General features: G+C 51.9%; 1 protein-coding gene across 1 annotated transcript in view; it reads right to left on the bottom strand.

The window, feature by feature from the left end:
• Positions 1–25,546, bottom strand: part of CHSY1 (chondroitin sulfate synthase 1) — a 46,359-nt gene that overhangs the window by 15,472 nt on the left and 5,341 nt on the right. Inside the window, exon 2 of the mRNA XM_037145914.2 lies at positions 16,070–16,565. Within this exon, the coding sequence (XP_037001809.2) occupies positions 16,070–16,565 (496 nt within the window). The remainder of the gene's footprint in view (positions 1–16,069; positions 16,566–25,546) is intronic.

Raw genomic sequence — 25,546 nt, 5'->3', positions numbered from 1 at the left:
GCTCTGAATGAACGGGGGACCAAGCAGAGCGGCTTCACTCACACAAGCCCGTTCACACCCCAAATATTTGGTGAGCGCCTGCGACAGGCCAGGCACAGCTGTCTGGCTGTCAATCACTGTAGAGCATGAAATAAATACTGGCTGAGTTCCAAATGCTCATCACCCTCAAGGCTGAATTAAGACAAAAGTGTTGTTGTCATCTATAGTCATTTCACGAGCCAGCTTACTTCTGGAAGTCTCTTTTTTCTTTTTGGTTTTTGGAAATTTCAATGTAAAAAATAAAAAGAGCTTTTGACAAAACAAAACAGAAAAAAAGCTAGCCATAAACAAAATTATTAGGGTGTGTTGTGCTGGAACAGTGAGGGTAGCTGGTTGGTGAGATGCGAGCAGAGACGCGGAGCTGGGGCCTCCTCCGCCTCCCACGGGCCTCGGGCCCTCGCACGAGCCTCAGTTCAGCTGTGAAGGGAGGGGGCTGACCGTGGACCCCCTCCGGGGTCACAGCGTAGGGCAGATTAATAGCATGATCGAGGTTAGGGGTCACCGGCAGGCTACTCTGAGGACCCTGCAACAGGCACGGACGAGGGTCCCTGGCTGCTCCCGGCTTGTCGCCTGCACCCCGTTCTCTCTGACGCGCCCACGCTTGTGCAGCCCTCGGCCAGGCTCTCCGGAGCCGGCCCTGCCCCCTCTGCTTCCCACCCGGCTGCTGCGGGACTCTCTCCTGGTCTTCCTCCTGCCGGCCTTACCTTCCATTAGTCCCATCAGGGTGGCCTTTCAAATGTGGAGCTCTGGGCGTGTTATTTACTGGCTGGCACTTCCACCCACCCCTGAGGATGGCCCTGGGTCATCCCTAGGGCCCCTCCCGTCCCAGCCACCGGCAGCAGGCCCGGCCCCAGGGCAGTGCTGTGGCTGGGCCGGCGGGTCCCCCTGCACACAGGGACCTCCCAGCTTGGTCGGCCTCCCTGGGTCAACGCTGTCCACCCGGACTCAGTCCTCTCTGGGTCTGTGGGGGGCCTGGGTGCCCTGCGTCGCCCACCACCCCACGCCAAGGCCCTCACAGGATCTCCCACGTGTGCCCACAGGAAGGGGTGGGTTTGTGTATGTGCTGGGGAGTAGAAGGGGAGGGCGAAGGTGAACCTCCCTGAATATCCTTCCAGGACAGGGATTTTGCACACGGTGCCAGGTACAGAACCACCCGAGACCCGGATGCCGGCCCCGGCAGAACCCACTGTGTGAAGAACACCGAGAGGCTGGTGTTTGGAGGAAGGGTCCTTAGGGCGACCTGCCTATCACTACCTCCCACAGGCCCAGCCTCACTTCCTGATGTCCTGCTGGGGCCAAGCCCATGTGTTTAATGGGGGAGAAGGGGCTCCCTTTCCAGCAGGAGGCCGAGCAGCGGGGAGGTCAGGCAGGAAGGCACCAAGTCGCAGGAGCCGACTCTTCGCCGAGGCTGCGGCTGTGAGTCACTGCATGGAGGTCACCAGAGGTCAGCAGGGCCAGCGACAGAGGAGATAGGCGTTACCCCGTAGCTCTGGTGGCCCCGGGCTGGCAGGGCTGCCCTCCTCAGAGACACCAGGCAACCCAGATGGAAAGGAAAGGAAGAAAGATGGTCGCCCTCTACCTCTCCTGACTTGGGCCCAAGAGTGACTGGGAGGCTGCCTTCATGGCCTCCCAGCAGGGACAGGAGGGGTCAGAAATGGCCTCAGGTTAGCGGCAAGCCAGCCAAGGGCCATCTCCACGGGCAAGGACGGCCCTCAGGCCCGTGACAGCACTCAGCTTTCATTCTGAGCTAACGCAGCAGGTCTGCCGGCGCTGCACCAGCTTCAGCAACTCCACAGGCCGCCCATGACAGGCTCCCGTCTGCTGAGCCGGAGGGGGGGGCGGGGCGCAGGCTGGGAGGGGGCAGTGGGGGGGGGCACCGCATTCGTGACCCCAGACAGCACTTACTGAGCCCAACCTAGAAAAAAGTACCCAAGGTATCAGTGAGACACACTGTTTCTGTGTTTACACAGCTCTTCCTCCTACCAGCGAACCAGCAATGATTTGGGGAGAAATGCTGTGGTTTTGGGGTTTATAGTGCATGGAGACCTAGCCTCCGTGTTTTTAAAAAATCCCCTTTTATTAGTTGCAGTGAATATGCACAAATAAAAAGCATGAGAGGACAGGATTGAGTAATGGCCACTTTCAAGTAATGGAAACAAGCAAAATCCCCTCAGATTAATTTCAGTAAGAACTGTTTACACCTCAAACGGAGCTTTAAAGTGCAGCGTGCTGAGTCCCACCAGCCCCAGAGACAGGGAGTGATGCAACACATAGACTAAGTAACGGACAGCACAGCAGACCCCCGAGGGCGCACGGCAGCCCCTGCCCACAGCCCCGAGCTCCCTCCCACTGCGCAGGTGCAAGCCAGAGCGGTCACGTCAGAACAGTCCAGGTAAGAGTCGCCAGTAGATGCTAAAATCAGTGGATGGCGGTTAGTGGAGGCATAGGAGAGCCCCTGGTCTTACAAGGTGTCCCTGCAAAACATGTACAGATTGCAAAGGGAAAAACAGTGATCTTACGGTGAAAACTTGGAGATCCAAGTTAACCCTGCCCATTGAGGTCACACTGACATCATGTGCCTTGTGACATGACACCCCAAGAAGGACGCCTGTCACTTAGCCAGGGACACTGCAGATAAACCGGAGCACAGGGACCCTGAAAAGTCACTGGCCGGCACTTTTTGACAATGTCAAGATCGTGAATTGTAAAGACAAGGTCAAAGCTAAAGGACGCTTCAGAGATCTGTCCACCAAACCCTGCCTGTGATCTTGGACTGCACCCTGGAACACTTGAATTATTCTCCCTCTCTCTCTCTTTTCCCACTGTGAAGGATGCTGTTAAGAGCTAGGAAATATAAATAGAGTCTATAGATAAGATAATAGTGTTATGGCAATATTAACTTCCTGACTTTGTCACACTGTGTTTATGTGAGTTAAAGTCCTTGTTCTTAGGAACTATGCGTTGGAAATATTTAGGGGCAAGGAAGGGTGCTATTTCTGCAACTTACTCTCAAGTGGTTCAGGGAAAAAATAATACAGGGACAAAAGTGATGACGCCGGCGTGGTAAATGTTAACAACCAGGAAGCCTGGGTGAAGGGCATTTGGGAGTTCGTGGCACTATTCTCGAAATAGTTCTAGGTCTAAAATTACTTTAAAATAAAAAATTACCCAAAAAGCGGTTAAAATGACCATGCAGTGACGGTTGTTTTGCAATGCGCCATCACCAATGCATGAATCATGAAATTATGGTAAGAAATTTCTTAAAGGCCCCTTCGGCTGTTCAGGGAGGTTTTCCTAAGTAGAAAGCAAGGAGCCTTTAATCTGAAATCTGTTCAATTAAAGCTAAGGTTTCAATATTTCATCTTTTGGATTCCTACTCCCCTTTCCTTTTTTTTTATTAAAGGAACCCACACAGCAATCCCTCATTATCTTCTTTGAGGTTTCCTGGACAAAAACCTGTTACTATTTCTGTCTTGAATTCATCCTCTCTGCCTGCTGTGCTGTGGGTATGACCTCAGCTTGCACGGCCGACAATTCACAGGGCCTCCTAGTCACCGAACCGCCGCACACACCGATGACGCCGAGGGGAGAGAGGCCAGCACCGACTCCCAGACCAGCAGCGTGTCTGCCCTTAAAGAAAAAGTGTGGTCCTTACGTTTCCCCTCCTGACGGACAGAGCGGCTCCGCCCATTTTAGAGCTATTTGCTGAAAGAGACATAGGCAGACCTGAAGGGAACGTGATAACCAAACTGTTACAAAGCTGGCGTTGCTAAGGATGACCGTTAGTGTTAGCCATTCTGACACGCTGACATGCAACCCTACACGTTTACTTTGCTCAAAGTGACAAACTTGAATTTTGAAGATGGTTTAATAATTTGCTCGCGTTTCCAAGCCCCTGGTACGGTGCTATTTTCCATTTGAAGTACCTAGAGCTGGTGTCATGCACTCCAACCTTGTTAAATAACAGTATTTAAGGGCACTTGATTTTGGAGGTAGGTTACACAGTGTCTGCCTGATAAATGAGAAGTTTGATTTCAAAACCAACCCCAGGCCAGCCATCCTTTCTCTCCCGGCCAGGGTGGTCTCTCAACAGAGGCAAGATGTAGGGAAGCTAGTGAGGCCACGCCGGTGCAGCCAGGCCCTGGCGAAAACCTAACAGGCCTCAGACCAAAAGAACCGATTCCCGCGTGTCTGTTCTTAAAGGGTCGGGGCGGGAGTGCGTGGAGGAACTCGCCACATCCCCGAGAGGAGCTGCGAGCCTCTCTCGGTGTGAATTTACGGCCACCACTAGTTTACCCATTCCCGGACGGCAGCAGCGACGGACACTGGCTTCCTGGGAAAAAGGTTTGGAACAGAGAGACACTTCATGGGGGCTGACTTCACTTGAGGGACGCTACCGAAAATGAACGCTCACGGAGCGAGACATCAGCGGAAGAATATGGAGCTCGCGGGAAGTGAGAAAACTGTTAAAGCCAGGAAGGTGGGAGAGAGCGCGCGGCTGGACCACGCCAGCACACTGGCACCGGGCAGGCAGGGACAAAACACACCTTATAACCCGTGAGAAAACACGGGGTCTTCTCCTGTTTTCCACACAGCAGTACCCCCAACTGAGCGGGGTGACTATTGAGAAGCATGGCCTAAAGCAGCCCTCCGATAAACATTCCTGTTCTTTCCGCATCTGTCACCTTAAAAAGCCACACAGAACTGCATTACATTCTATAATGCATGCGTTTGTCTCCGTGGAAAACTCTCTCTCTCTCGACCCCGTGGCGGGATGAAATGAACAATTCTGGAAACGTACGCGACTCAGTACCGCTCCCGCACACTGACACACACCTGGGTTCCCTGCTGCAGCTACGCGGGTACAAAATAAAAAAAGTTCCTGAAGAGAAACAATTGCAGACAAGAGAAAGCAAAACCAAAAGCAAAGAAACAAACCTAAAGTGGGGAGGGGGGGGTGCCACACACTAAACCTCAACAAATCTTGTCTGTTTCTCAGAATCAGTCCACTCCTGACAAACATTTTAATATTTACTGTGGCGTTTACAGTCAAAAAGAGAAGGAAACCACTCGCTGCCTAAAATGGGAATAAAAGGCTTTTCTTCTACACTTCATTTTTGGGAACAAAAAAAATCTTTGGCTGAAAGAAGAGGAAAGAGTTACACCCACATAAAACTGCAGAATGGGAGGAATTAGTATCACCAAGTGCTTCTCGGCACTGCCAACTAACAACTGTGTTTAACAATTACTCACTCCGGCTTTCAGAGGCCAACTTGTGATCCGAGCTCCGCCGCCACGCAGGCCAGCACTTCACATACTATTCCACGTCACTGTTCGGGGAAATTTTACTTCAATCCCAAGCTACCTTTATCATAGTCCCTCCGTGTGTGAATTTATCAATCATTTACTACATTAGATTCTGGGAGGAATACAGACACCACCTCCATGACGTGATTGAGGTTAACACTTACCAACAACAGAACAAATCGAGATTGTGGGCTGTTAGGATACAAGGATGCAGAATCACTTCTGCAAGGTTCCTGCCCCAAACGTGCAACCTAGATGTAATCACAAGGAAACAAAAAACAAATCCTAACGGATGGGCATCCCACCAGCCGGTAACTGCCCACAGTGTCAAGGCCTAAAAACCAAGGAGCCCTGGCTGGTGTGACTCAGTGGACTGAGCACCAGCCTGCGAACTAAAGGGTTGCTGGTTCAATTCTCAGTCAGGGCACATGCCTGGGTTGCAGGCCAGGTCCTCAGTAGGGGGCGCACGAGAGGCAACCGCACATTGATGTTTCTCTCCCTCTCGTCCTCCCTCCCTTCCCGTCTCTCTAAAAATAAATAAATAAATGAAACCTGTAAAATAAAAAAAATAATAAAAATCAAGGAAAGATGGAGGACCTATTTCCAACGGAAGATGACTAATGAGTCATGACACCCTAAACTTTGAAAATTATTTTAATAAAACTTCAACTTATACAGATTTATATATGAAAAATGAGAGATAAAAACCTGTATGTAATGCAGCCTTTTCTGTTTTTGGGGAAGGAGGACAAAGTAAAAACCTTGGTCATGCTTCACAGCCTACAAACCATCAGAAATATTCCATGTTCCATGAGGGGGAAAGTACCAAAAAACAAAAATGCTCAATAAAAACCACAAACATAAATTCAGTTGCTATGCAACCATAAAGAGCTATGTTTGCATAAAGTCAACCAAGGAGAAGAAAAAGCAGTAAAAATCAACCTTTCTATATGGTCTAGGTTAAATTTCCAGGATGGCTCATTCTTCATCTGTCCGTCTGTCTGCCCAGCCACCCATCCCTCCACCCATCCCATCCATCATGTATTCACTCAACTAGGCAACGCACTGAGCGTGTCGGGAACAAAACTTGGATGTCACGGTCAACTCTAATTCCACAGCTGATACCCCAGTGGGCCAGTAAGTAGGGAACTGCATTTTGCATGCACCCCAGGTTTCTCACACCTGATTAAGTCTGAAGTCAGCATGTGACTGATCACTGATAAAAATGCATCGGCCCCAGCCAGCGGGGGCAGTGTTCTCTTTCTTAGTGGTCCGTGACATAGCGGGGGTTCCTGTGATGGGTGGCTGCTTAGAATCGAATATGGCTAGGTCCCCACTGCCAGGGGCCCACTGCCCGATTCAGAGTGCTCTGTTTAAGGCCAAATTCCTATAGTCGTCTGAACAAATCATGAATCTGCTTGCTTTTCACAGCTTTTTCAAGTTTCAAGCTCAGAGGAAAAAATGACCTGGTGATTCCCTTGTCCGAGGGGAGGGGGCAGCTAAGAGTTAGATTTTAGGTGCACCCCCCCAACTCTTAGCAGAAGCTGCTCAGCAAACACCTTCGATAAGACTCCACAATGCAGCTTTGCAACCACACTGAAAGATACGGGAGTCTGCACCGACTTCTTCCACGATGTTTGGTGACCAGCAAGACCATCAGGGACACTTGGAGTTCTTACTCGACGGCACACGGAGTGACTCTGACTTGCACGGGTTCCCGTGGAAGAGTCAGGCGGTCTAAGATGGGCACGCACATCTGCCCTGGAACCAAGAAACTGGACATCTTTACTCTCTCCCTTGTCATCACCTTACGTCATAGAAAGCTCAACTTTTCCATGAAAGGTCTATTAGTTCACTTCATAACTAATAAGGAAAAAGGTTTTCAAAAAAGATTTTATGCCCACAACCCAGGTATGTGCTGTGCCTTGGAATCAAACCGGCAACCCTTTGGTTTGGCTTGATCCACTGAGCCACATAAGCCAGGGTAGATTTTTTTTTTTTTTATGACTAAAACATCAAGGCAACCTGAATAGAGCAGGCTGCAGAAAGGAAGCCCTCGTCCCCCCAAATCAAATCCAGCCAGCTTGGCTCACCATCTTTCCAGTGTAACTTCCCCCTGCTCCGGTCATACTAAGCCACGTGTAGTTTTCACAGCAGGTCAGATGGTCCCATATCCCTGTGACTTCTCCCTTGCTCTTCCTTTTGACAGGTGCCCCACCCTTGTGGGGTGGGACCATCCTCTTTACTGGGGCACCACTGTGGGCTGCTGTCCCCCCTCCTCCTGATGTGTCCACCGCTAAGCCATCTGTTTTCGGATTCCCAGAACACCCTGGTCCGGGCTGCGAGTCTTCCCTGGGGTACGTAAGTGATTACACACGACCTCTTGGCTGCGGGATGCCGGGCTTCTTCAGAGCGGGGCGCTTGTCTTGCTTACCTTCAGTCCTCTGTCTGGCTAATGGGAGAGCAATGCTTTTCATGCCAATAGCAATCTGTGCTGTTTCTACGAGGCAGCAGAAATGCCACCAAAGGAAGCCCGGCCCTGGCAAGAGGTGCCTTCCGTTCTGCCAGGGGCGCCTCATTCCCCATGAGGGTGAGGGGGTGGGGAGCGACACACAAACACGGGCTTGCTGGGGGCCAGAGGGAGCTGAGGATAGCACATTCCCAGGCTCTGTCGTCTGACATCCTTCCAACCTGGCCACCGGTTCCACGCCTCGGCTAGTCCCCTCCGGACCTGAACCTCCTGACATCCTCTGGGAGGCCACCTGCCCCACCAGTCTGGGCAGGCTGCCTGCTCCCGTGTGCACAGCCCTCATCCCATGTCTTTGGGGGGCGGTGCCAACCCGGGGGACTGATGAATGGGGACCTCACAGGGACGTCAGAGCCAGTGCCCAGCTGCCACTGCAGCCACAGAGCAGGCTCGTGGAGACTGTCAGCTTTGCTGGGCGTCGAGTACATCGCTGCCATTCACACATCACTGCCTGTCCCATCAGAAAACACCCCCAAGGGCGGGGGCGAGTGCAGGTTCCTCACCTCACCACCCTGCCACGGAGCACCCCTATCTGACTGGAGGTATTTCACAAGGACCTGCTGAATGAACACGTAAAGAACACTTCACGTGTGCCTCTTCAAAATGTTCCTGGCTCGTTAATATTCACCCAGGCAGGATGCAGGACACGTGGAACCTGACTACCTTCTGCACGCTGTTCAGACTTGTCCTGGGACCGTTTGCTGTTACTGTTAAGTGCTCTGTGTTAATATTCTAGACGCCTGCGGCTCATGAGCAAGCATAAAAAGAACAGGGGGAAGTTAAAATCAAACCCAACCACAGAGGAGATCAATGCAACAAGTTTCCATAGTCTCATTATAGTCAAGCAGAAACCTGTCCAAGCTCAATATTACTAAAACGCAAAAGCGGAAGGAGCCACCTGTTGAAATGGTAAATAGCTGGAACAGGAGCCGTTTGGAGGCACATCGGCCTGGACCCAACTGTACTTGAGGCACGCACAGCTCTTCCTAAAACGGCAGTGAGAGACACACACGATCGGAATGGCGCAAACCCAGAGCGCTGACGGCACCAGCTGCTGGAGAGGATGACAGCCTGGGGCACGCTGGCACCGCGGCGGGTGGACTCGGCCACCGGGGACACCGTTTGGCTGTTTCCCACAAAGCTGAACAGTCTTCCCACACGGCCTCACATGCTCATTCCTAGAGATTTTCCCGACTGACTTAACAACTTCTGTCCACACAAAATCATGCATGCAAATGTCTTAGGGCGTGACCACCCCAAACTAAAAACAAGTAAGCGGTCCTTCAGTGGATGAATAAACGGTGGTGGCCCATCCAGACAATGGAACAATATTCCGCACTAAAGAGAAAACGCACCCTCAAGCCAGGAAGAGAGGTGGAGGAACCTTGCAGGTTTAGCAATCCGCATCATAAAACGCCAGCAGGCGCCCTGGGTTGGCGCCAGAGCCTGACACCAGCTGAGTTCTGACACCGGAAGTGGGCGGGGCCTCGGGCAGCAGCGCTGGCTTGGGCGGGGCAGGGACCAGGACCCGCTTTGAGAGTCGCTGCTTTGGGCAAACTGCGGGTGGGAGTGGCCACTGCGGAGCGCTTCCTAAGTGCCAGGTACGCACCGCAGCACACAGAGGCTTTACCGCCCCCGAGGTCAGAGGCACGAGAGGCTTCGCACCGCCTGCCAGCACGGACTGGTCTCCTCCTTCTCTGCTCTCCTGACCCCACTGAGCAGCAAACGTGTCCCAGAGCAGGCTCTGCTGTGTCTCCAACAGGCCTTCACGTAGCAGGCAGGCACACAGAGAGCGTTTTTAAATGAACTAAGCTTTCTGAACATGTAAGTGTGTTTGTATCATGTGGGATATTTCAATTTGCATACCCATGTTATTGTAATAAAAAAATCATAAGAATTCTGAACTATCACAGAATCAATTTATAAAGCCTCAAAAGCAAACAGGCAGGCATATACTGAGTGGTACAAAAGAAATAATTATCTTTCTACCTGAAGTAAACCACATCATTGTAAAAAAAAGTCTTGTTTTTAAGATGAGTGTGGCTGTAGAAGGAGAATGCATGTTAGCTTCTGTGAAAGAAAAAGTAGGACCTCCGGTATTTTTCTTCCTCTTTCTTCTTTTTAATCCTCACCAGGGACATTTTTTCATTGCTTTTTAGAGAAGGAGGGAGAGAAACATCGATGTGAGAGAGAAACATCGATCAGCTGCCTCCCATACACTCTCCGAGTGGGCATCATACCAGGGATAGAACTGGCAACCCAGGCATGTGCCCTGGCCAGGAATCGAACCTGCAACCTTTCAGTTACAGGACGATGCTTCAACCGACTGAACCGCACTGGCCAGGGCGCCCTCCTGGGCACTGCTTTCTTATCCCTGTGAGTGTGCCCTGAGAGAAACCAGAAACAACGCCCTACGGGGTTAACCATGATGACGTGATCGAGAGCGCTGGCGCTGGGTTGCTGAGAGAAGGCTGAAAGATTCTTTGTAGCCAGGGAAAAGTTTTGCTGTAATGGAACCATTACAAATTCTTACAGTAATAACACGGTGCATTATAAGCTTGCTCAGATGATAAGCTCTTTATGAGGGCTAGAAGCCTGCAGCCCTCTCAAACAAAGACCTTTCTGTCTTAGATTTCCTAGAAGTCAATAAGCTAAAACTCACATCCTGCACAATATCCACTTAGGCTCATAGAAGGGCTAGTCTTCTGGGGCTGCAGCCCGGTTCCCAGGGCATGGGGCAGTCACCACGAGACAGGGGCAGACGCAGCAGCTTCACTTCTGTGTCCAATTAGGACAACTCCTTTTTATTATGAATAATTTCAGATTCACAGCAGAGTTATGAAGACGGTAGAGAGAGGTCCTGTCTCATCGCCCGGCTCCCTCTGTTAAACATTTTATGTAACTACCAAACTGAGAAATTAACATTCACACAACACAGTTAACCAAACTGGAAGCTTAATTGAGACTGCATCAGGTTTCCCACTAATGTCCCTTTTGTCTTCCGACCCAGCACTCTGCATGCATTTAGCTGTCCTGTCTCCTTGGTCTCCAATCTGTGACAGGTCCTCAGTCTTCCCTTACTTTCCATGCCCTTGGCATGTTAGAAGGCTGGGTGGGGTAATTTGCAAACTGTCCCTCACCTTGGCTTTGATGTTTTCTGTGACCAGACAGGAGGGAGGTCCAGGCAACAGTGAGGAGCCCTTCCAACCCCTTCACACTCCACAGCGCATGACATACGTGACTTAGTATCGCTGTTGTGGAGGAGGTGCTGCCAGCTCTTCACACTGTAAAGTTTATGTTTCTTCCACTCCCTACTCCATTCATTAAACACGAGTCACTAAGTCCAGCTCATAGGCAAGGGGAGGGGAATTAAGCTCTGCCTCCAGGAGGGAAGCTTATCAATTAATAGTGTTAATAGTCATTAATATTTTGTTTTGAAACATTAATATCTGTTTCTTCTTCCAAATTGAAATCTGCTGGTAAGCTGATCTCTAGTGATCGTTCATGGCAACTAACAGAAGCAACTACCTCCCCCCCCCAAAAAAAAACCCAGCTGAGGCTCGAGAAAGATTTCTAACTAAACCACATACACAAGACATCTGTACAATCCACTGCAGAGACAAAAATACGCTGAAGATATCACTTAGTTTTAGCTCTAAAGTGTTTGTCAGTTTAATCTCCGGCCAGGACTTGTTTCTGTTGTCACATCCAACAGAACTTCCGCTGTCGTTTACTGAGGATTCACTGTCACCCGGCACTTGTGGTCTATCTGGCTCCTCACTGACTGCAATTAGCACGGCTTCGAGGCGGGAAGAACGGAAACAAATGTATAAAGCGTCAGCCTGTCCAACACTGGTGATAAGAGGGGGCTGGTGCCAAGTCCACTGCCCACTGGGCACTAAGCGACGTACTGGAGAAAACGGAAGTCAGAACTCTTCTCTCGCCCTCTCCGCTCCCCAGGACAAGGCCCTGCAAGTGCAGGGGTTACCGCGGATGCCAGCTGTAACCAAAACATAAGCTCGGTCTCCGTCAAAAACATCACTGGACCACAGGAAATGCTGAAAGAGTATGAACGGCGTCGACGGCTCCCTGAACACGCACAAGACCTCACCAGAGAAGCCCATAAACACTGCAGGGCACTGGGCTCCCCCTGCCGAGAGCCTGGTTCAGGGGGTGGGGGGCTCCTGGGAACGTGCCCTTGTGACCACCCATCTTGACCAATTCTCTCATGGCTGGTCTCTCTTGGAGGAAGAGCAGCTTGGTGTGAGACCCCCCACATAGTGCCACCGTGAGAAGGGCACACACAAACACAGCTAGACACGGAGACATCGATGGGACACCTGCTGGGCGACAGCAGAACATACGTTCCAGCCAAGCGTACGTGCTACCACTCCGTCAGAGGGGGGAAGACACACACAACTGATCGCTCACACGCATGTGCACACCCACATGCAGTCCTATCAATTAAGGGTGCCCTGTGGCAGCTGACTCACCAGAGGGACCCAGTGGCTGGAGATACCGGTGGGAAGACCTATATCCCCACAGACCCTTTGCCTTTTGAATTTTGTGCCCTGTGACAGCATCGACTATTAAAAAAGACTGTGTTTCTTAGAGCGGCCGAGTCTATCTCAGCAGCCACGACTACCTTCCGCCCCAAACCCCTTCCCTTCGAGTGAAATGTGGAGTGAAGACCACACAGGTCTGGATGCTGACTGCCCGGCTGTGTTCTTGTGAAATTGCTGGGCCCGGACATATTTACGACCCGCATACTTTCCCATAGACATAAACCGCTTCAATAAAAAGCTAAAAATAAAACGAAGAGGTTACTTAAGCCCATTCACTTCTTGTTCCTTTGTATTAAGAGTCATATTGTGTTTCACATATTTGCCTAAAGAAACGATTGTCTCAGATTTTTCAGTAATGTTTCTGAAAATCGATCCCTCGACCCTCAGTGACAGTGGTGACCCTGGGCAGTGAGGGGGCCTGTCTGCCAGGGGGACAGCCTCACAGGCCATTCTCTCTTCACAGGAGGAGCTTTCAATAAGCCTTGAGAAGCATCCCTAGAAACTGCCTTACGGTTTACTCTATGGCATCCGCCGGTTTTTCGCTATGAAAATGAAGTCTCCAAAGCCACTTAGAGAAAATGTCGTGGTTGTCAAAGACAGAGGAAAAGGCTGAACAAATGGGAGGTGGCTCAAAAGATGGGACAACCCAATGCAGTCCCAGCGCCTGCGCTGGACGCGGCCTGGGAGAAGAAGAAACTGCTCCATGGGGCCTGCTGAGTCCACGGATAAATCACTGTGTACACAGCAGGCTGAAGTATCCATGTTCCATGTTCAATTTACTTATGCGGAGGTTACATAAAGATTGCATAAGATTTCCCTGCTCTTAGTCAAAATACATTGACATTAAAGTAAAGGGCCACAGTGTAAGTTCCAACTAAAGGGTGGGAGGAGGGTGGTCTTTGTCTCCCTCACCGGGGCTGGGAGGAGGGGAGGGGAGGGGGGCAGAGACTTGCAGGAACCACAGTGCAAATGGCAGGAAGTGTCAGCAGGGTAATCTGGGCGGATGGTGTGTGAGGACTCTCAGCACTGCTCTTTTTTTCTTTCTGTAACATTTCTGTGAAATTACAACTATTTCCAAAGAAAGTTTTTAAAAACCGTGTGTTCATGAATAACCACAAAATATCATCAGGACCAGCTCGGAAATGAATGTGGATTTTGACGATGGCAGTGGCTGGTCACGAACCATCTTAATTATCTAAGTGTAATCCCAAGGCATTATTGCAGCTTGCAAAAAAAAACCAAAAAAACATTACACCTTCTGGCCAGATTTATGAAAGAGCTAAATGAGCACCTTCCACGACCCAAAGCTTCACATAATTGCCTTCAACATAAAACTCCGCCTCGATAATTTCTCATAATGTGCGTCTTAATGGAGGAAGTAGATTTTAGGAAGTTTTAAATAAAAGTTCCCCATTCGTGTGCGAGATTAGTCTTGCCTTGCCTGGTGAACACAATGAAAAATCCTAACAATGACTGAAGTTAGAAGCACTTTAAAAGCCCTGCTGAAAAAAGAAGTCAAAGGTCTCACAGAATGGAGAAGGTCCCAGCAGACAGAATCCTTCAAAACGATAATGCTGACGAGCTACATGTAAAAAGTGAAACTTTAAATTCAGAGAAAAACAGGAGACAATTCCTGAAACCTAAGGAAGGGAGAGATCTCTTAAGATTTCACAAGCTCTCCTGGGAAAGAATGACGAGTGAGACGATACTTCAGTTCGCAGTCTGCACATAATAAAAACCCCACTTTGGACGTGGAAAGGCAGGCCCTGTTGCCCGGAGAAGATGCAGAGGGCCGCTGGGTACCAGCCTCTGGAGAGCAAGCCCAGTACCTGGGGCAGCCCCGCTGCCATCGGGCCCTCGAGGACCTGGACAGCGGCAGGGACACCCTGGGAGCCGACTGCCTGCACTCTCGGGAGCCCCTCGGTGGGGACAGGGCGCTGCCCAGGCAGGGCAGGGGGCTTCCGGCCCCACCAGGGCCCTTTAGGTAGCAAGGTCATTTCCCAGATGCAGCAAAAGTCTAAGAGGTGGCTCTAAGAGACAGGATGACCAAACATTTGGGCAATGGCATCACAGTGAGAGGAAAACAGCCTGAAAACTGTCTCTCAACCCCCGTGGCCCCAGGACATGTTTTAAACTGAGTTGGCGTTCGCACTGGGTCAAAGTTCTAGATGAGCTCGAGGTCCTGGCTTCGCCGGTGTTGGTCCCGCCCAGCATAATACACAACAGCACGGCACTGCTGAGGCACGGGGCTTCTGACGTTCTCTGTCAAAGGCAGGTCAGTCCTCTCCAAGTCCAGCAGGAATGCCAGCTTCTCAGAGACCAGGGGTGCAGCAGGCACCCCAAAGTTACATATTTTGCCCCTAAGAACCAGGCTAAGTTCATCAAGGATGGGGACATGCCCAAGCACTGGCAGCTGCATTCTGCTGAAAGCTGCATGCGGTGCCCCCGACAGCCTTCCCTGCTGCAAATGTCCATGGCAGCAGAGACCCTGCCCCCAGGTCCACCAAGCCCTCCATCAACCGTGTGGGGGTGGGGTGGGGAGAAGCGGGCACACAGAGATTTAAAACGTGTCTTTTATAATTAGAAATGACGTGAAGGCTACTTCCTGTGTACTTGAAAACGTCCACTTCCCTAAAAGTTCAGAAGAAAGAAACACAGCAATGTGGAGACATTTAAAAGCAAGCCTGGGGGTGGGGGGGGAAGACAAGCACAGGCAAGAATGTAACCGCTTCACCCGAAGCACTTCGGAAAATAAAGTCGGAAGAAAAGCTAACTTATATCAGAAAGTGTGTTGCTTTTTCTTGGAGGAAAGGTCTAGCAAGTCCCTCTGTCCCTGACGACTGTCTGTGGTTTGTCCCTCTGAACACAACACAGCCTAAGTCGTTTTTCCACGCTGACTAATATCAGATCCTGGGAGCGCAGGCAGGAGGGTGTGTGCATTTGCCAACAAAAACAGAGCAGGCCAACTCAGACCCTCGAGCGCGGCTGAAGAGAAAACAGCTGCAAGGACGCCTCCTTCCAAACACCGCGTCTCCTGTGTCAAGGTAACTCCGCAGCCGCCTGCCGCCTATTCCGAGAGGAGCGGCTAGCAACGCTGCAGACTCCCAGATTACCATCTCTGCCTACAGAGCCAACGTTTGAAATCAACGTGGAGACCCACGCTCTTGGCTTTCTACACCATTACTCATTTCATGAACTTGAATCACAGAGGCTTCTAAGCTGTGCAGGTCAACACGACCAGAGAACAGCTGGTCTTTGGGGGGACAGAGCCAGGGCAAGCACCACCCCCCCAACTCCAAACACACACACACTGTTGCAATCCCATCTGCGGACTCAGTAGAAGAGTTGGGACGGATCTTCTTGGGTCACTAAGAAAACAGCCCAGCTGTGGCAAACCACCTTTTCTTGGGGCCCCCAAATGCCACCCACTTCTTAACTAAGGAATTGGGACAAACGTACAGAAGGTATGCTCTAAAAACCAAAGAGACATGGTTAACAAGAGGGAATGCAAATTTCTAAAAAAAAAGAAGAAGATCAAGATGTAAAAGCACTTCAGGACAGGATTGCTAGTGTCCCCCGTGATTGGCTCAGAACAAGGGCAACACGGACAAGACCTGTTTGGCGTTCTTACCTCGTAGGACCAGACGCACTGCACCCCGGCGAACCGGCGGACGCACCTGCCCACCTCGACGTCCTCGTGGGTGGTGTACATCTCGCGCAGACACTTCCCGATGTGCGGGACCATCCTGCGGAGCACCTCCCGGCTCATGATCACTCCGGGCCCCCCCATGCAGAAGTTCTCCCCGGGCTCCAGGGCCAGCTTCCCCATCTCCTCCGTGGTGCCCAGGCCCGTCTGCCCGAGGAAGAGGGGTTCGCTGCTGTTCAGGCTCCTCAGGAAATTCTCCAGCCGGTCCCCTTTGATGTACACGTCGTCGTCCGCTCTCATGAACCATTCGTACTTGTCCAGATAGTGGTCATGCATGTACTTGAGCATCATGAAGGACTTCTTCTGGGGCGGGTAGGAGTCGTCCACGCCCCGCAGTGGCACTATGGGGATGGGGATGGACGTGTCCGAGCCCTCGCTGGAGAAGAATTCAACTTTCCCAGGAATTGTCTTGGACCACGTTCTGGAATGGAAACAAAATGCAGTGAGAGCACGGTCTGGGCCCAACGCCTTGTCTCCAGGAACCCGCGGGCCTGCTCCTGGTGAGCTGCCCGCCGTGCAGTTCACAGGAAACTGACAGGGAGCTGCTGGGTCGGCTGGCTGCCCCTCCGCGGAAGCCCCCGTGGCACTGGATATTCCACACTCCACAGTCGTTTGAAAAGAACCCCAACCCAAAAGAAGGGTAAAGCGTTCTAATGGCGTCAGGAGAAGTTTCAGCTGTGGCTGAAAACCAAGCTGCCAGGCCACCGAGGTCTAAATATTCACTGTCACTGCTCGCTCCCTAGCCACACACTCCTCCACTCTATTAAACAAGTTGTTCACTCGACACTTTCTTTGAACGCTCGCTCTGCACCGAGTGTGTGCTGGGCCAGACAGAGGCGGCTCGACCCATGCGGCGGCGTGGGGACAGACAGACACTCATCAAACGGTCTCACAGATGGACGTACACACTGCCATCCGTGGAGACCAGGCTCTGAAGGAAAGGCTCGCAGCACCGAGAGGCATGAGAACCATGAGTGCGAACTGGCCCCACAGGCCCAGAGCGCAGGGCAGGGCGGTGTCAATGGGGGCACACTGCGGGGCCTGCCAGACGCTTCGCCCCCGAGACGGGGGTCTTCCCGCTCTAAAGCAGAAGGGAGATGAAGCACTAGGTGTGTGCACCCCCAGGGCAGGGCCTGCCCGCCCCACAGACAGGGGAAATGGTGATCAGTCAGAAGGCACAAAGTCCTGCCTCTCCGAGGGTGGAAGGCCCCGGAGTCCCGCTCTTCCTTCCCCTTCCCTTACGCTGCGTATTAAGAGCTGAAATAGTCCAGCTACAAACATGCATGTGTAGAGACGACTTCTAGGAAAGACATCTCACAGAGGATGACTCAATTAGTAAATTTAGCCTCAGGGAGATCGAAAAGGCACAGCTCCGAGGCAGGGCCCTCACCATGGGATTTATTATAGTGACAAGTGACGTGCAGGGTCAAGGCCAGACTCTCCTGGAAGGTCTGAGAGACTATCTGAAAACATGTACCCCACCTCTGGGGAATCAATACCAAGTGGGGGGTGGGGAGGAGCAGGCGAGAGGTGACTTTCACTTTTTATTCTGTCTGTCTCTACAGTGAGCGCGATTGTTATATGCTTATTACTTCCTGGAAAAAAAAAACGAATTGTGATAAAACACAGAAAGCTTGAAGTTCACCGTTTTAACCGTTTTTTTAAGTATCAAGTTCAGTGGCATCAAGGCACATTCACATTATTCTGCAACCACCACCATCATCCATTCTGCCCAAGTTTCGTCATCTTGCAAAACTGAATTTCTAAAGCATACATATTGCTTTTGTCATTTTAAAAACAATCTACACTGAAAAAAAGCTACTACCACTGGCTTTTAACTCTCTTCTTAGCCCAAATACAAAGAATAGAAAATGACTTTATGCTTGTTGCATTCAAGCAGAGGGGAAAATCCACAAGGATTTGTGTCAAGCACACGTCTCCAAGTGTCCAAGAACTGAACGTACATGTATCATTTTCCATCAAATCCAGGATGCCTGCTGTAAGCTGCACCACCGTTTTGTGTACCAGTAACAATCGCCAGTCACAACCACATGACGCCAGCATCTGAGACAGGCACCCAAGGGCTCAGACATGTTAAAGTGTGAAAAGAAAAAAAAAAAAAAAGGCGCATCTCAGAACGGATGCCATACAGTAGGTGTGATGTTTCCCCTTAACGCCGACGGGTTTTAACTGTAGCCATCCATCCGTCACTTGTGGGACGTTGTAACAAAGAATCCGGCACACACGGAGCCCCGTGGGACAGCAGATGACGACGGCACAGCTGCACACTCTGCATTTTCATGAAGACTATGCCCCTGGAGAAAAGCGTGTTGGATCACCCAGGCAGGATGGGCAATTAACTGAAAGAGAAGCCAAGCCCTCCCTTACAGAGACAAGTGCACTGAACAGTGAAAGTGAGTTCTTCCTTGGAGTGGCCACAGGTGCCCTCTGAACACGGTTCACTAGTCACTCGACCCAGACGCCCTTACAAAGTTATGCAAATCCAGAGGTTCAAACCTTCGTACTCACTAAAAAAACACACACAGGTGAAATGGCCTGGGCCATCCAGGGCATGCATATCAGAAAAGCCACCAAGCCCTGAAGGATGTCACTTGACGGAAGAAATGTGTGCCCTCCCGCTCTTGCAGTGGTGGGGTTGGCAGGTGTGCCCGGGGCCAAACGGCGGGGCTGGACGCAGGGGCAGAGGCCCCAAAACAACGCTGAATTGTTGCTATGCGTGCTTATGAACGCAGAGAGTAACGCTGAACTTAAGGGTCTTAGAGCCTCTGGTCCTGGAGCCCGTCCCAGCGAACTGAGCTCCCAAGATGCGGCGCAGAACCTATGGAGCTGGCGGGCGGACTGACCCGCACACAGGAGCTCTCCCGGCCCCCCCGAGGGGCCCCCACTGAGAAAGGGCAGCTCGTTCCGAGCCCAGAAGAAACAGGCGCCCCAGACGGAACTGAGGCCACAAAAACTGACGGCCCGGGAGTGAGTTCAGCATAAAATACATACCAATAAAAGTCAAAGCGGGAAAACAAAATGAGAGTGAACCACAACCTACCTAGAAAGTGTAAGAAACGAGACACAGTCTTCTGATGTGGTCACATGGGGAGGAGGGCAACTTCCCCGCCTCAGGAAGTCGGTGATGACAGGAAGGGCTGAGAGGACTGCCATCCCGGCCAAGGAGCCCGACTCCTCCCTTCGTGTAGAAACGATTTCCGTGGGGCAGTCACAGTGCTCTGCAAACGTAACTGGTTTCAGGGCTGGGCACGGCGGAGAGGTCAGGAGACACTGCCTACCTGCGTGGCATCAGTGACCGAAAGACTGTACACGTGTATCTGTGCGCACACGCGGGCAGACAATTTCTGTCTCTCCCTTCCAGACATTTCCAGGCAAGAGTCTCATCACTTTCCACGAGCCACACAAAGTTTTCCTGCCATTCCCTCGTGAAGAAGTAAGTCCAATCAAACCGCAAGCAGAAAACAATTAGGTAAAATTCACAGGCTCTCTGGAGTTGAAACACACTACCATTCATAGTACTTGTGAAATAGGGTTTCAAGATAAATAAACCTGTCTTACATTACAATGGATTTTAAAAGCGTAGTAAACAAAATCAACTGAACTTGAGGGTCGACCCAGCTGCTTCTGAACTAACATGTCATTTATAAGACAGACCAAGTTCAAAGTGGTACTAAAGCCGCCAAGCCCAAAAGCCATCAACATACTCAAGCACGGTGACATCCTCTGGGTCAGGGGCAGGCGAGACACCGCTGGTGGCCTTGGAAGGAACAGCCTAGGACAGAGCCGATCACCCAGGGTGTGACAGTTCAGAGCAAGAGTTTGGAACCGGGCTGCTGGGGCGAGAATCTCGGCCCCACTCCGGGCAACTCACTCTATGCCTCCTCCTTCTTCCTGTAAACTGGGGACAAGTGCAGTCCCTGCCTCACAGGGCTGCGAGGGTGACATGCTTCCAAGTCACTGTGGCACGCAGGAAGCGTTCCAGAGGTGTGACTTATCAGCAAACAAAATAAGGGAGTGACATAAAGAACGAGGGAGACAGGAAAGGGAGGGCCGACCAGTGTCCAGCGAAGGGGTGAAAGAAAACTGCCTCTTCTCACATTTCCGCCTCAACACCCGACACTCGGGCTGTAAGTCAGAATTTTGTTTTACTGTCCACCTCAGCCAATGTCAGGGCCAAAGTCGGGCGAACGCCAGGATTCCTTGCACCAGAGTGAGGGTCGAAACTCACGTCCGTCCGGCCCTGCTTCCGCGTGCCCCGCTGGGCAGAAAAGAGTGACAGAAGCACTTTGGGTGCTGGCACAGTGAAGGACTAATCTAAGACTTGAAATGATGTCACTGTCCAGGCAGAGAAACCAATTAATTTCCAAAGCAGACGACCTGACCTCAAACCCTCCTTAAAGGCCTCGCCGCAGTTTTATGGTGAACTCCACCCAGTTTTCTTTTCCTTTTTAGGGAACCCAGGGGGGAAAAAAAACCTCTCATTGCCCTTTTCTGTTCTTAAATGACTGGTGGTTTGAGGGGAATCTCTTAAGATGACGTTTTCGGAAATCCTGCCATCTGAAGACATTAGGAGGTTTCCGCGGAGGGACCTGCGTTTAAGTGGCTCCAGCGAGTCGGCGCTCTGAATGTGAAGTGGGACTCACCCGTGGGGGGAGAAGGGGCACATGTGAAAGGAAGGAAGGAAATGTGCGGGCCCTCCTGGGACAGAGCCGGGCCGGCCCCTCGATGTTCATAAGCAAGCGCCAACCTTGTCATCAACGCACTGGTCACCGGGAGCAGAGCGCTCTCACCTCACCGGAACCGCGGGACGCTAGCAAAGGCCCTCGCCGGAAAGCTCGGTTTCCGCGGCCTGATAATCGGCTCTTGCCGGAGCACAGATAAGACAGCTGAAATGTGAGAGCGCCAAGCGGCCCTCTGTGCTGCCAGGCCTCTTAAACGCTCCCCTGATACAGGGAGAAATCGTAGCTCCGCAGTGCGGCTGGCGGGGAGCGGCATCGCCGAGGAACACCCAAGGACGGTCCCCACGCCCGGTCAGGGTCCTTTTAACAAAAATGACATTGAGTGCATTTCTGAGCCCATGGGGCCTGCAGCACGACTGTTGGTACACGTTTGGAACACGCGGGTAAGTGTACAAGGCAGATGGCAGTGCCGACTTGGGGTGTGGATCACGAAGTACACGAAATAAAATAATGTATCGAGTGCAACTCCACCCTGTTTACTCGGGTTATTTTGGATGAAGGACCAGAAAGGGCTTCATTTTCTTCTTCGTGTTTTCTACGGTTTCAGAGTTGGGGAAAATTTATATTGGGGGAAGGGAAAGCTTCTAAGCTAAAAAGCATCCAAAGAAATTTTAAAAAAGACAATAGAAGACTTTATTTCTATAATGAAAACACTGTTTACTCTATTCCGTGGACAAAAGGTAAAAGAAAATGGAGAGAGACTGAGCACTTTCTTTCCCAATTTCCTAAACTGTCAGTCATACTAATTTTCACAGGCGACAAGCAGAGATTCCCTGTGATGTCCCCAAGTCACCATGACACGTGTTGCCCGATGGTCACATGGCTCCTTTGAAGGAACTTCCCATGATGACGCCACCTCAGAATCTGGGGTCAGTAGAGGGAAGCAGACCACAGCTTTACCCTGGAGAACAGATAGATGACAGGAATTAAATGCAGACTATATTTATTTATATTCTCCCTGGTACGGAAAAAATTTAAGACAACATACATGTATACGTGATGGAAAAAAGAAGTGAGAAAATGAGGTTGAAGAAAATCTATAGTAGGAAAGTGGGAGCAAGGTGTGCAGGTGCCCCTACACCTGGGGGTGGCGGGCGGGGCAAAGTCACGGTGGGGCCCCCCCCAAAGCCAGCCGCACACCCACGGCCAGCGCCGAGCCAATCCCGCACCAGTGCTGAGACCTCCTTGCCATCACGTCATCCCTGCATCTGCTCACTTTAGCTACAGATCTCCAGCAGGCACTCAAGAGAAGCCCCCAGGCTGTGTCCCACGGCCCGGCATTCGGTGAACCTCTCCCAGACTCTCAGACCCGAAGATCCCCCTGCCAGGGGAGCGGGGGTCCAGGACAGAGAAAGCAGAGCCAATGCGGCGAGAGTCCTCGCACGAAGCACAGGGCGATGGCTAGGCCACCTCAGCTCCTCCTCCCCAAACTACACCCAGGTCTAGGCTGCCAGTCGGAGCTACCGTGACCTTGAGCTGGAGCAGGCCCTTGGGAAAACTTGCTGAGGTCCGTCTTCCGAGGATACCAACGGATGCCTGGAAGCCTCACCTGGAGCCCAAGAAACACGCTCCGGCGGGATGTCGGTAGGACGTCCCACAGGCGCTCAGGCACCACCTGCCTGCAGCCGGGCGCTGCGCTTGGCCCGCTCCCCCTCTGCACGTGGGGTTTCCAGAATTGCAGTCTCCTCTTTTCACATCTTTAACTGCCTGCAGGCCCTTAGGATGCGAGCAATCTCAAATTCATTTTGATAGTAGGCAAAAAGGTGGGAAAACTGTTTCTTGCAAGAGAAATCCAAGTATAGTCTTCACTGTTACCTTATTTTCTCCCTCGACAAAGCTGTTGGCGGGTGGATTTCAGCTTCCCACCTCGACGGCGGCCGGGCACCAGCCCAGCAGGCCGTCCCAAGGCAGCGCGAGCTAAGAGCCGCCTGCCCTTAGGAGTCTGGGTTCACGCGAACAATGGGACTACTCATCAGCTGCGACCACAAATACACCCTCTCTGGAAGGCAAGAATTAAAATCCAGAGTCTGATGACCAAAAGCAAATTCTGATCTCATGATACGTTCCCTATGCTTCTAGGGGCAGAGAGCGACTTTTCACAGTTCGCGTTTTGCTGCTGGGCACGTAGAAGTGCCAGCAGGCAATTAATTCTTAGATCACACATGAGCAAGAGTCATTTTCAAACGTAATGCTACACAAACACACACACACACACACACACACACACACACACACACACACACACAAAGTCAGTGTTACTGAATGCCAACAATAAAATGACTCGGAATCCACTCTGGCCAGATGCTTTCTGGGTCTGTCTTCCTTCACTGAGGCACCCAGCCCACTTCACGGGCTGACCACCGCCCTTCCCGAGCAATTGTCAAGTGCCAGGTGCTGTGCTGGGGGCATCGGACCCTCTACCTAGTGACAACGCCATGAGGTCTGTGAGGGACCCTCATCCACATGTCACAGGGCAGGACACGGAGGCTCGGGGCCTGGTGAGTCATTTGCCCACCATCATAAAGGTAATAAATGTCAAAGCCAGCACTCAAATGGGGCCTGAGTCTAAAGCCCGCGCCGGCCGGCCCTTTGTCTGTTCCGTTCCCCAGGCCATCGCCCACATATCTCTCTCTCCGTCCCTCTTCTGCTGAGAAGGCTGAGGAAGCCCTTCTGTGGACGAGGAGGAGAGTGGCCTCACGTCCACTTCAGCCACTTCCGGCCGCTCGGAGTCGGCCTGGCCTAGAGCTGCCGTGGAGGCCACCTCTCCGGAGCTGGGGCTGCATTTAGCTGACGGCCGGGAGGCTGGACGGGACGAACGTTGGCCTGTGAAGCCCTCATTCTGCGCCTGGTTCCCTCGGCCACTCCATACTCTAAATCCGCGCCACCGTTTCCTGGCACTGGACTGGAAACGGACCGCAAAAGGTTTCACGCCAAATCAGCCTCTGCACCTAAGCTCGACTTACAAAACGATCGTTTAAGAGGCGCCATTGTCTACATTTTCAATAATCCCCAGGTTTTGGGTTTGTACACCCAGACACGTTACATTGGAGCCTATTTTTAATCATCCACGAACACGGGTACTCGGCTACGGCACAAACACTGTGGCCACGAGTGCTTCAGAAGTGACACGGAGCGGAAGTGAGAAGATGGACGGCTTTGCAACTTTTAAATCGTAACTAAACCTCTTGTCTGCCCTCCACCAGCCAGAAGCAGAGGCCCCAGCGACACAGAGAACAGGCCGGGGTGTGCAGCGCTCCCATGAAATGCACAGGAGGCGCGGCCACGTGCAAGATGCCGCCCGACTCTCCCAGGATCAGCGAGGAGTTGTGACGTTTCAGCAGCCGAGGAAAATCTGATCACAACAACCAAGTGCACCTGTCCACCCTGTGTTACCGGACAGGATTCACTGTCACTCAGTGAAACAGGAATGACCCCAGACCAGGCCCAGGGAGCCAGGAGCCCACGGGCCATCTGTGCCCAGCGGCTGCCCATGACTTCGCCGCACTCCTGAAGCTGCCGTCTCCTCCTCGCCCCCCACCACCGTGGAAAAACTCTATAGAAACAGAGAAGTGCCCAGGAGAATACGAAGACCCCTCGGCGCCGTGCCGAGGGGACCCTTACCCTGTTTCCCTTCCCGTGCCACACAGAGTTTACTGTTTGACTTTAAACAAAGAGGGTCTCCCCGGCCGAGTGTACGATTGCACTACCGACGCTCACAAACGTACCCCGACCCTCTCCTCCTTCCAGCACTTCGGCCGCACCGTGTTTTATGGCTGAGAAGGCGATCCGGGCTACATTGGTGGAATCAGCTGGAGCCCGTGGCTCTCACTGTAGGACACCGCAGGTCCTCGAAATGTCTACTTCTCCGAGGAGAGCTTTAAGTGCCTCTGGAAAAGTTTCCGGAGGATGTATGCGCTCGATCTCAGATCCCAGCCCCCGTGAGCTGTGCCTTTTCATCGCTCCCTCTTTCCTTCCTGCTGGTTCCACGTTTCTGGGCACCTATCGTCCCGGCCTCAAACACGCCTGCTCAGCCTTCATGACGAAGCAAGAGAAAGAGCGGGCAGCGCTGCGGGCCAGACCCTTCTTCATCGCCTCTGCCATACACCAGCGCAGGTCTTTCTTCTGCACCCCCGGAGTCAGGAGCCCAGGCAGCCTGTGCGCCCTGCTCACCTGCTGTTACTGTTAGTTTTCTTCCCTGAATGGTGAACTGCACGGAGATAGGATCAGCCGTCTATTTTCAATAAACAGCAGCTTAGTTAACGGGCAGGGGAAAGTGAAACCGCTGATTTGAAGGAAACACAGTCACATATGACGTTCTGTCTACAACCACGGGTGTCTTTGGGCTGGTCTAACCACGCAAAACGAAGCAAAACTCCCTGTCGGGGCCACCTTCTCCACCAGCCTCAATGCACAGCGTGAAGTGGGTCGTGCTCCCCAAGTTTGCTCACAGGCTGGCTGCTTGGACTATGGGAGGCTTTGGGCAGATTTCTACCAAATCCGAATCCTTTCCGAGACAGCAAGTGCTGCTCTACGGCCTTTTATGACAAAGCAGGTTTCCTGAGTCGGAGAAAGAAGCAAAGGCACTCTGGCGATGTGCTCGTGAAGGCTGGTACGAGGCGCGGTCTGCCTTCACTGAAAGCAT

The sequence above is a fragment of the Artibeus jamaicensis genome, unplaced genomic scaffold (genome assembly GCF_021234435.1).
Source record: "Artibeus jamaicensis isolate MK-2021 breed Jamaican fruit bat unplaced genomic scaffold, CSHL_Jam_final scaffold_612, whole genome shotgun sequence".
NCBI classification, from domain to species: domain Eukaryota; kingdom Metazoa; phylum Chordata; class Mammalia; order Chiroptera; family Phyllostomidae; genus Artibeus; species Artibeus jamaicensis.
The sequence above is the reverse complement of the archived record's forward strand: the minus strand, read 5'-3'. Positions and strand labels throughout refer to the sequence as shown.